The 12,921-nt window shown below is 38.3% G+C and overlaps 1 protein-coding gene across 1 annotated transcript in view; it reads right to left on the bottom strand.

Moving 5' to 3' along the window:
- Positions 1-12,921, bottom strand: part of loxhd1a (lipoxygenase homology PLAT domains 1a) — a 221,516-nt gene that overhangs the window by 177,902 nt on the left and 30,693 nt on the right. Inside the window, exons 5-7 of the mRNA XM_069923807.1 lie at positions 7,165-7,305; positions 2,888-3,061; positions 437-611 (exon numbers count right to left, since the gene is read on the bottom strand). Coding sequence (XP_069779908.1) covers positions 437-611; positions 2,888-3,061; positions 7,165-7,305 — 490 coding nt within the window. The remainder of the gene's footprint in view (positions 1-436; positions 612-2,887; positions 3,062-7,164; positions 7,306-12,921) is intronic.

Here is a 12,921-nt window from a genome sequence, read left to right on the forward strand (position 1 = left end):
CTGAGATCTTCTACAAGGAGTTCAGGCCTGAAAGGTTGGCTATATATCTTTACCTCCTATGGATGCTGCGTGACCTGCTGAGTTCCTCCAGTATTTTTGTGCTTTTAATGCAATCATAGCACCTGCAGACTTTCATGTTTCGCTCCAGAAACAAGGAGTAAGTTAGTTCTCCTCCTCACAATTAATATCATTCAATTTAAATGTTTTTTTTAGTCTTTCCAACAATAAACTAATTAAAATACAAATCTAATTCTAGTTCCTATGACCATTTCATAGCTGATTCAGTTAACTTTGTACACCGTATAAATCAAAAGGCCTAATTTGCAGGCAGGAAGTTACAAACTGCACAATATGCCCAGATTCGTATGGTAGCCAGGAAGGAGCTTAAGAAAGGACTTAGGAGAGCTCAAAGTATCGTATTCGTATACTGACTAACCAGTGTACTCGTTGCATCTCCCAGTGGTGGGACAGAATGTGCGACTGAGTTGGCAGTCTGCGTGAAATAAGGAGAGCCATGTCCTGCAGGGAATATTCCATGACTTGTTTCGAGTCGTATTTGTGATGGAAACCTGTTCAATGTACCACGCTTGTCGCTTTTCCAGACCATTATGCTGAGGGGATGATAAATGGTAATAATTAATACAGATATATTGGACAAAATGATGAAATAATGAGAAGTAATGTGCCATTCAGCAGAATTCTGGCTCTGATAATTAATAAGATACTGTGGTGATAAGAATATGTAACTGCCGATGGGTAGCTGGCCCGTCCCCCACTGGTGACTAGCTCCCTGGTAACTCATCCCCTTGTAACCCTGAAATAAAGGTCGACCTCCCTCTCCCTCTCCTCAGTCGAGCACTTGGAATTGGACCAGCTACGTCTAAAGTATAATAAAGCCTATCATTCCTCAGTCTACAGCTTTGGAGTTATTGATAGAGCCTATCAGATACGCAGTAGCAATGATCTACAAATAGTAGAATAGTTTCATTATTCTTGCTGAGCCAAGTTTTGGATTTTGCAATCTACTTCAATGCTTCCAAGAGGAAACACTTTAAAAAAAAGATGCCAGATATTCCTTCCGGCAGAAGACGTGTCGAGTGGTGAAGCCCAAACTTGACTTAGTGTGTTGTGCAGTTAACCAGCTTGATAGCACTAACTCAAATTAAGTTAATGGTCAAAACATTGAAGAGTTTCTGCAATCTTTATTCTGGATCCCAGGACCAGAAATTAAACCAAAATGGTATAAAGATTAATCCTCATGCCAATCTATGCATGTAAAAGGCCCATGTCTATTCCAGTGTCTGGCTGGATTTCCAGAGAACCAGGCACACAGAAGCAGCTTCTGTGCTCCACCAGTGGTTCTATGGACCCGTTGAAGGCTCCTACCGATTATATTAAGTGAGGTGTAAGAGGCACCAGGCAATACTGAAAACACACACAAAATGCTAGAGGAACTCAGCAGGTCTCATCATGACCAGAGGAGGTAAAGATATATTACCAATATTTCAGACTTGAGCCCTTCTTCAAGGTATAAGCAAAAAGTATGCAGGCAGACATCTTTTTAAAAAAAAATTTAGACATACAGCACAATAATAGGCCATTTAGGCCCACGAGTCCGTGCCGCCCAATTTACACCCAATTAACCTACACCCCCGGTACTTTTCAAACACTGGGAGGAAACTGGAGACCATGCAGACACTGGGAGAATGTACAAACTTCTTACAGATGGCATGGGATTCAAACCCCAGTCCCAATCACTGGCGGTATAAAGGCATTGCGCCAAAGATGAGAGATTAAGGGACAAGAATGGGAGGGGGAGGAGTCCAGACCAACAACTAAAATAAAATTTTGAGCCTGAGCCCTTCATCAAGGTACAAGCAAATTAGGGGGGCACCTGAATAAAATGAAATAAAATTTTGCTTGTACCTTGGTGAAGGACTCAGGCCCAAAATAAGGTGGTTATGTATCTTTATCTTTTCTCTTTAGCTTGGCTTCGCGGACGAAGATTTATGGAGGGGGTAAATGTCCACGTCAGCTGCAGGCTCATTTGTGGCTGACAAGTCCGATGCGGGACAGGCAGACACGGTTGCAGGGGAAAATTGGTTGGTTGGGGTTGGGTGTTGGGTTTTTCCTCCTTTGCCTTTTGTCAGTGAGGTGGGCTCTGCGGTCTTCTTCAAAGGAGGTTGCTGCCCGCCGAACTGTGAGGCGCCAAGATGCACTGTTTGAGGCGATATCAGCCCACTGGCAGTGGTCAATGTGGCAGGCACCAAGAGATTTCTTTAGGCAGTCCTTGTACCTTTTCTTTGGTGCACCTCTGTCACGGTGGCCAGTGGAGAGCTCGCCATATAACACGATCTTTTCTATATAACTGTTTAACTCATATCACTGTTTGACCAGCTGAATTTCTCCAGAATTGTGTTTTTACTTTAATCACGGCATCTGCAGACTTTCGTGTTTTACTCTAAGATTATCAGAGTTGTGGATGGAGGGCTATAAAGGAACACACCAGGATATGGATCAATTATAGGTATGGGAGAGAAATGGCAAATGGCGTTTAGACCAGTCAAGTATGAGGTGTTGGAGAGGACTCCAATTTAAGGTAAAGGTAATAAAAAAAAAAGCCAACATGAGGAAACTATTTTTATACAGAGTATTGTTGCTGTCTAGAATACACTGCCTTATGGGTTGCCAGAAATAAGTTCAAATGAAAAGAAAATAGGAATAAAATTACAAGGCTATCTGGAAAGAGCATGGAAACAGATCTAATTAAACCTACTCTAGGATCCAGTGACTTGCTCATTATCATACGATATATTAGACCAACTACTAACAATGATTGCAATTATTGGGATAATGTTTCTCGGATGGATGTATTGCACATGGTTACCTCCAATGTGATGTTCTGGAGCTCCCCAATATCTGGACCATAAAGTTTAAACATGTGTGATGATCCCTTGTTGAACCTAAAAGCTTTCGAACCATCAGATTTTTTCGACACAGATTTCTTCCACAGGCGTTTTTTATTTATTTTTCCTTTTGATCCTTTCATTTGCAGGAAAACCTGATAAAGATGATATATCATTAGCTGTCATCTCCATTTCCCAGGATCAAGTGAGAATCTTTAACACAGAGCACAAGCACAGGCAGTGGCGACTTCAGTTTAGGAATGTGGCATCGTTGTCGTCATCGAAGCATGATGACATAAATAAACATGAAACATAAATAAACCCATATACAGAGATAAATGCAACCAGCAAGCATTTATTTAATACCAGAAAACTGGTGAATCCTTCTTCCCATGTCACTCTGTGATCTGTGCTTATCTGCCAACAACTCCTATTCACGTTTATGGCTGCAGTTTTCTGCTTTTCTTTCTGAGTCAATCTTGCATTGGCCAATTTAGATTGGATCGGAAAATGATAGAAAAAGTTTGAAAACCACTGTTTTAATTGTCCCTAATTGACTCGTTATGTGCACGATTTCACAACTCCAAAGGAAATGGGCCAATGACAATTTTCCTCAAGCAAAATATTTCAGTAACATTTGGGTCTAGAGCAGTGATTCTCAACCTTCCCTTCCCACTCACATCCCACCTTAAGCAATCCCTCACTAATCGCAGAGCACCAATAGCATAGGGATTACTTAAAGTGGGATGTGAGTGGAAAGAAAAAGGTTGAGAACCACTGCTGTAAACAATGATTATAATCGATTGAGAGAACTGATAATAATTGAAGAGATTAAAAGATGTGTTCCTGATGATATTAAAGCATATTTGGATGAGAAGGGGGTGAAAACATGGCTGAGGTCCACTAAGTTAGCAGGTGGATAGGCTTTAACACTCAAGATAAGTGGACATCAGGCAATTTTTTTCAAAAGTGCACTGTGGATAATCCAAATAAGGTGGATTCACCGACTTAGTGGACATTCCTTCTTGAGGCATTCTCCTTTTGACTAGCCATGCTACCATCCCTGACCAGTAATGCTACTCTTCCCCCCTACCCCACCCACATTTTCTACCTCCTATTCTATTCTTTTTAAACCACATTACCGGCCCGTATGTCTAAATTAGATCAAACGTGAAGCTCCACTTCCCTGTGAGGTGACCCAACCTGGGGCAAGCTGTGGGAGCAGCCAGTTCCCCTCCAACAGCAGATCTCACTATTTCAGACAAACTGCAAATTCAAAGCACAAGTGTAATCTGCTTCTCTCTGTCACCTTAACTTCTTTGAATGTACTATCTGAGACTGTCCCGATGTTTCACTCAGCCCTCCCTTGTCTTCTTTGCAATTCATTTTCAGGTCCAGGACCTGAAACGTTACCACTCCTTCCCTTTCCACGAGTGTTCCTTGACCTGATGACGGTTTCTGTTTTGACTCTCCAGTATCCGCAGTTTTTGTTTTGATTTGCAAATACAGAAAAAGTCCAAAAATCCAGATCACCCAAGAATCCAGGCTTCTCGAAAACTCTTGCCTTTTGTGTGTATGTGTGCAGGCATAAGTGCCACAGATGTACAGCAGCAACAAGTGACCACGCAGAAGTCGCAGAAATGTAAGGAAAATATTTACAGTAAAACTCCGATTATCCGAAATGGTCAGGACTGGGCCTATGTTAGATAAATAGATTTTTCGAGAACTGGTCATTTTTTTTTATTTTTTATTTTTTTTCTTTAATTCTATCTATTTATTTATTTATTTATTTTTTCTTTAATTTTATTTATTTATTTATTTTTTATTAATTCTCACCAAAAAATGCTGACTGCTGCAGATCACTGAAATTAACCCAACGCCACTGCAGATCACCAAGATAAACCCATCCACTGCTGCTGATCCCTGATATGAGCCCACCACTGCCATTGATCCCCGGAGAGGCTTCCCAAGCTGGTGGTGCACTCACAGGTGAGCCAGCAGGCTCCTGTATCCCCGGTCACTGGAGGACCCGATGCCAGAGTTCCAATTCAGAATCCTCCCCTAGGCCTACCGCTCACACACGGCAGGGAAGTAGGCTGCAGGGAGGATTCGGAGTCAGCGTAAGGCATGCTGAGAAGGGATAGAGGGAATGTGATAGGAGGGAAGGGGAGGGGAGGGAACGCCACTGAGCCGGAGGTCCCACTCCTGCTTGAGAGGCCACTCTCGTTGATGACACCAGGACAAGGGATTGTTCCGACCACTTGCGGCAGTGGCGTGCAGTATGAGAGAGAGAATTGGAGAGAAAAGTCAATAGGGGAAGGTAAAGAAGAAATGGAAAGAGAGAGGGGAGGGAGTTACCTGAAATGAGGACAAACATCATGCCAATTTCACATTTTTTTTTCAATCTGCGGGGTCAGTTGGCACATGCGCGGAAAGTTCACATATTGGGGTTTTGTTGGCGCATGCGTGAGAGTTAAGCGCCCTAACTGTATTGAATTTCTGCCCACTGCAAACGCGCCAACTGAAGACTCGCGCATGTGCACAGGAATCAAGATGGCTGCGCACAGCCTATAGACCCCAGGACACCGACTAACAAGGTAAATATGTACAATTTGGCTCTTACGTGCCCTGTACTCCTGTTATAATTTGTCGAATACAACATAAACCATGTAAATTTTAAATATTTTCTTTATTTTTATGAACAAATTTTTATTTGTATGTGTGGGTAGTCACATAGGTTGTAAGTCAGGGGTACCTGTAATTGACTGATAATCTTCTAAGATACAAGTTTTACAAGGGTGGTATGTTCCAGAAACCTTCCCTATAAAACACATTCCATCTAATAATGTTCTGACTTCCAAAAAATGTCACACTACTACAATTATTGAACACAGGGTGATTTGTGTGGACACCATCATTAGGTTTTGATCGTACACATTGGAAAAAGTTGTTGCAATATTTTCTCCAGGAGGAAAATTAATATTAAAGCTTTTGAAGAGATAGAAGGAAAATACACTGATGACATTCATTTCAAGAGGATTATCTTATAAAAGCAAAGGATATAATGATGACCCTTTTTAGGGCCTTGGAGTGTTGTGGACAGTTTGGTGCTCCGTATCGAAGTAAAAAAATGCTGTTGTTGGAAAGGGTCTAGAGGAGGTTTACAAGAATGATCCAAAGGATGAGAGGATTAACACATTAACCATCGCCTTCCCAAGATCGTGTTATATGGCGAGCTCTCCACTGGCCACCATGACAGAGGTGCACCAAAGAAGAGGTACAAGGGCTACTTGGTGCCTGCCACATTGACCACCGCCAGTGAGCTGATATCGCCTCAAACCGTGCACCTTGGCACCTCACAGTTCGGCGGGCAGCAACCTCCTTTGAAGAAGACCGCAGAGCCCACCTCACTGACAAAAGACAAAGGAGGAAAAACCCAACACCCAACCGCAACCAACCAATTTTCCCCTGCAACCGCTGCAACCGTGTCTGCCTGTCCCGCATCGGACTTGTCAGCCACAATTGAGCCTGCAGCTGACGTGGACATTTACCCCCTCCATAAATCTTCGTCCGTGAAGCCAAGCCAAAGAAGAAAGAACATGCCTCTGGGACTGTACTCACTGGAGTTTAGAAGGAAAATGGGGGATCTTATTGAAACCTACTTAATATTGAAAAGCTTGGATAGAGTGAATGTGGAAAGCATATTTCCAGTAGTAAGAGAATCCACTACTCTTACTACTGAGAGGACACCACTTGAAATTAACAGAACACACCTTTCGAACAGAGATTAGGAGAAATTTCTTCAGCCAGAGGGTGGTGAATCTGTGGAATTTATTGCCAAGGATGGTTGAGGAGGCCACGTCACTGGATGTATTTAAAGTGGATATTGATAGATTTTTCTTGATTAGTAAAGATGTCAGAGTTTACAGAGAGAAGGCATGAGAGGGGAAAATACATCAGCCCTGATTTGAATAGTGGAGCAGATTCAATGGGTCAACTGAGCTCATTCTGTTCCTATGTTTTTTGGTCTTATGGAGATTGTATAATTAAACCTGATTAGCAAAATGAAGAATGACTCTCAGTCATCTACATCACCTTTAGCAACTATCCAAACCAAACCATTACTACTGATGTAAACATTAACAGAAAATGCATTTGTAACAGCGGACATGTGACTCTAGTTGGAAATTGTGGAGTACCAAAGTAACTTCCCTGGTATAATTTCTTACTCTAAGTTATTAATCCAAAATGATCTCACCTTTGCATCAGTCCCTGCTTCTCTTTTCTCGCCTGTCTGCACCGTCACTTTGTACAAAACATCCCCATCATCCAGGCATCCAGTCCTCGAAGGGACATGTCGGGAGCTCGATGGTTGTGGAAGCAGAGAGCTATTAGAGTGCTCAACATCACATTAAAACAAAGTTAATTTTTATATAAAGCTAAATTCTATCACAAGAAATTAACTTAAAAAGGTAAGAAATTATTTTTAAAAATATCCTTGTGAATTTAACATATACGCTTATATAGTGTTTTAGAAAAGAAAGATCATAAATTATATATATATATATATGTGCGTGTGTGTGTATATATATATATGTGTATATATATATATGTGTGTGTGTGTATATATATATATATGTATATATATATGTATATATATATGTATATATATATATATGTATATATATATATGTATATATATGTATATATATATATGTATATATATATGTGTGTGTATATATATGTGTATATATATATATGTATATATATGTGTATATATATATGTGTGTGTATATATATATATATGTGTGTATATATGTGTGTGTGTATATATATATATGTAACACACAAAAAAGAAAAAAAGATGAAACTAAGCTGAGAATTTCTTAATAAGCATAAGAAATAATCATTTGAATTGATCTGCAAAACCATGTTAAACAATTTGCTGTGTCAAAACAAATAAAAAGAGACAAGAAAAAAAAAGGAAAAAAAAACTAGAAACTATATCGAATCTACCCCTCCCTCTAATCAAGGTTACGTTACATAATATATTTTTAAAAATGTGGATCCATTGGTGACCCCAGACAATGTCCGCAGCTCATGATAATGCTTAATTCTTCCAATTATAATAACATTTTAAGAATGGGCCCCACAACCATATAACAATTTACAACACGGAAACAGGCCATATCGGCCCTTCTAGTCTGCACCAATTTACGTGAAACTCCATTAGTTCCACCTACCCACTCCGTGCCCATAATCCTCCAATCCCCTCACATCCATGTACTCATCTAACCTCCTCTTAAATGACAGAATTGACCCAGCCATAACTACCTCTTCCAGAAGATCATTCCATTCAGCCACTACTCTGAGTGAAGAAGCATCCACTAACCCTTCCCCCCCCCAACCCTTAACTTATGACCCCTTTTACCAATCTCCCCTACCCTTGGGGGAAGAGCCTAGTCACATCTACTCTATCTATTCCTTTCATAATTTTAAATACCTCTATCAAATCTCCCCTCAACCTTCTACGCTCCAATGAATAAAGTCCCAATCTACTCAATCTTTCTCCGAATTCAAGATACTGCAACCAAGGCAACATTTTTGTAAACCTTCTTTGCACCCTCTCTACCTTATTTATATCCTTTCTATAATTTGGAGACCAGAGCTGCACACAATATTCCAAACTTGGCCTCATCAAAGCCTTAAACAGTCTCAACATCACCTTCCAGCTCCTATATTCTATGCTATGATTTATAAAGGCCAGCATACCAAAAGCCTTCTTCACCACCCTATCTATATGGGAATCTACCTTCAAGGAATACTCTGTTCCTCAACATTCCTCAATGCCATCCCCTTCACTGCATACATCCTATTTTGGTTATTTTCCCCAAAATGAAGCACCTCACAATTATCCACATTAAACTCCATCCACCACCTTTCAGCCCATTTTTACAAACAGTCCAAATCCTTCTGTAGTCCATGAAAACCCTCTTCACCATCCACAACTTCCCCTATTTTTGTATCATCCACATATTTACTCACCCAATTTATCACCCCATCATTCAAATCATTAATATAAATGACGAACAACAAAGGACCCAACACTGATCCCTGAGACACACTGCTCATCACCAGCCTCCATCCTGACAGACATTTGTCCATCATGACTCTCTGGTGCCTATCTTTCAACCACCTCTAAACCTATTTGACTATCTCTATATTAATCCCTAGATATTGAACCTTCTTCACTAACCTTCCATGCAGAACCTTATCAAAAGCCTTACTAAAATCCAAATTAGACCACATCTAATTTTCTCCAAACTTAAATGGGACATTACATCATATAACCTCTGTGTATGAGCAGGGGATGAATCATCTTTCCATTTCAGTAAGATTGCTCATCTGGCTATTAATGTGGTAAAACCTAAAACTTTTTCCTGAGATGCCAATAAAAGTTTATCTGGATGACAAGAAAAAAAACCAAACAAAGCAATTAATGGACGAGGTTCTAAATTAATCTTAAGATTCATTGATAAAGTTTGGAAAATGTCTTTCCAGAATCTTTCTAAATTTGAGAACTCCCAAATCATATGGATCAGAGAAGCTTCAAAATTTTACATTTCTCACATAATGGATATCTGCATAAAATGAGATAATTTAAGTTTGGACAAATGTATTCTATGTACCACCTTAAATTGTAATAAGCAATGCCTTGCACAAAATGAGGAATTATTAATCAAACTGAGAGTAGAGCACCAATCTTCATCTGAAAATGCTATGTTCAATTCTCGTTCCCAATCATTCTTGAAATTGATGTAAATAATTATATTGAACTAAACTGTATCTAACATTTCTAATATATGTCAGAGATTGCCCATCTTTTCTCATCAATAGTAATATTTAAATCATTTCTGTCTGGATTTATGTACTCCCTTTTTAATAGTTCCTGCTTGTAATAAGATACAATGCAGAAATAAATTTCTTAGTATAACTTTTCCTAATAAGAATATCCAATTCACTACAAGCCGGTAAATCCAATGTTGGACCTAATTTTTCTCACAGATATCCCCTCAATTGAAGATAGCATAAAAGTGTATTTTGAGTAATTCCACATTTATTTTTCCTGGGGAATATAGAAAGAACAAGACCTGAATTAAAACTATCATTTTACCAAGTCAAATTTATTAAAGTAGCTTTAGCGGTGGCGAGGAAGTGAATTGCAGAGACTTGGAAATCAGATGTGCATTCGGGTATAGAAAGATGGCATTCAGAAATTCAAAGTTGTAAACCTTTGGAGACAATTACATATAATTTGAGAAACAAATATTCAACTTTTATACAAATTTGGAGCCCAAATATGCAAAATTTCCGGTTAAATATGTAAGAATGTACTTCCAGCCTCTTAAGACCTATAATAATCTTCTTCCCTAAAGTCATTTAATATAAATACTGTAAGATTCCAGTGTGTGTACTAATCCTATAATAGTGTAATCCAGATTAATATTACTTTTTTTTACATTTTTCTTTCTCTTTTTATATAATTCTTTTCTATAACTATATGTGATACCCATTGTTTTATAGTAGTTGGAGGGTAAGAGAGAGGGGAGGGAGGGTAAAGGGGAAGGGTCAATACCATGTAATCTCTGTAAGTTTTAAATTCTAATGATCAACTCTGTACAATTATAATTACATGGATGAAAACTTTTAAAATATTGAAATAAATTAGTATTTGAAATTCACAGTAAATAGAACAAAATGTCTAATTTGTACATATCTAATAAAAGTCTGTTAGAAAGATTAAATTTGGCTGATAATTGCTTCAAAGAGGCAAAATTATCTCAAATGAAGAGATCTTTAAACCTTTGCATGCCTAATCTATGCCATTCCTTGAAACCTGCATCCAGCAAGGACCGCTGAAAAAGATGGTTATAATAGGACTAGCCAAGGAAAAACCATCAAAATCAAAAAATTTCCCAAATTGAGCCCATATTCTCAACCTATTTCTCATTAACAGATTATATCTCAATTTAAAAAAGGAAAAGATCATAAAAATTGCCAACATAGGGTTTTTTTTTTTAAAACTGCTGGTTCATTTCTGCCCAGGAGGGGCAATTCACTAACTTCTCCAAGTGTACTAATAAAAGTAAATTACATATGTTAATCACTCAATAGTAAAATCTAAAAACTGAAAGCAATAATCCTCCATTCCTTGTCATCTTTTGAAGATGGGCTTTATTTATACACAGTTTCTTCCACTGTCGTAAGTGGAAATAACTGAATCTAGTGAACTGAACAAAATATTTGGGAATAATTACAAGATAAGCATAGCCATAGACTAGAAATATTTTGGTAATTGACTAATTCTATTTAACTTATTGAGGTGATAGAAGGTTTCTCTTTGTCTCCAAAAGAAAGGCATATTTGTCTAGCTTAACAACTTATATTTTTCATCAGTTTCCCTTACATTAATTTTATCATATTCATACAGATGTAGCAAAGAATTCAATACTGAGCCACTGCAGACATCAATATACACATTGTTGATGTAGAGTCTAGTACAAGACTGACATCTCCAGGCTTGCATGTTGGGCTTATATACATCACTGCTTCTGTCACATGGACAGGAAGTGAAATCATCAGTGATGCCATCATCCAGATAAATACCTGTGTTGAATGCAGGTTAATTTCCTGCATTTTCCACAGCATGTCTGCTACTTTGGGAGCCAGTTCGCTTGCTGCTATTTGGGTTGCCACACAGACTTTTTTTTATTTTATGGTAAGTATATAATTTAGTTCTGTGCTATTAACTTGTTAAAAATTGAACTGATCTAAACCTTTCAATATTTAAAAATAAACATTATTCATTGTGAACTTGTATCTATTGGAAAATCAGCCTGAAAACTTCAAACTCTGGAAACATCACCAATACATATCCCTCAAATTTAACCAATCAAATGTATTTTAATTCCGCGATGGAGGAATTGTATACCATATTCCAAGAATGGCCTTGCTACAAGTGTAGACAAGGTTGAAGTCACTTGGTGGTAACTTTCATTCAGTAAAATATGGGTGATTGTGACCAGGCAATGCAAAATGGAAAAGAAAATCAGGAGACATTTAAAATAGGGAGAGATAAATGGTTAGATTCAGCTAACAAACCGATGTCCTTGAAATTGTAAGTGTTACACATCTTGGACATTTTATGTTGTAAATTTGATATTTTCCATAATTATATAAAACCACCTGTTTCATTTTCTCTCATTACTACAGGTTGCCTTTTGTTTTGCTGTGTTTCAATTTTCTGTTCAGATTTGCACATTTAGATCCAACTGATACCTCTTAGTGGCAGTCTGCAGATATTTCCAATTCTCCTTTCCTGTGAGAATTTCATTGTTGTGTTGGTACTATTTTGGGTTGAAAAATAAGTAAATAAATGCTTTTAGGTGCATTTATTGAAGATGCATGATCCTGAGGGGGTTTGACAGGGTAAATGCAAAGAAGCCCTTTCCAATTTGCAGTAGAAATCTAGAACAAGGGTCGTTGACTCCAAATATGTTTAAAACTGTTATGAGGAGGAATTTCTCCTTTCACAGGATGTTACTCATGAGAATTCTCCACTCCAGAGGCAGAGTGACTCACTATAAACAAAGCTAATGTTTATTGTTTTAGACTGTAGATAAATCGTACGTTAATGGGAACAGTCCGGAAAGCAGAGTTGAAATTGGAATCAAGTTAGTGAATGGCATAGCAGACTCAAGGACATATTAATGTGCATCTCATTGCGTTCTTCATATTCTAATCAATTGAAAATATTAGATTGATATTCTGAAGCTACTTTCTCTTGATCAAGGAAAAAAAACTGGAATTCTTTGGAATTTAGATTAAGGGATTATCTCATATAAAGATACACAAGCTCAAGGGCCATGGCAAGTTTGAGCTGCTTCCATTATTCTGAGAATCTTGAATTAGGAGACATAGTTACAAGACAAGGAGGCGGTTATTTAAAACTGAT

The sequence above is a fragment of the Narcine bancroftii genome, chromosome 3 (assembly GCF_036971445.1).
Source record: "Narcine bancroftii isolate sNarBan1 chromosome 3, sNarBan1.hap1, whole genome shotgun sequence".
In the NCBI taxonomy this organism is placed as follows: Eukaryota; Metazoa; Chordata; class Chondrichthyes; order Torpediniformes; family Narcinidae; genus Narcine; species Narcine bancroftii.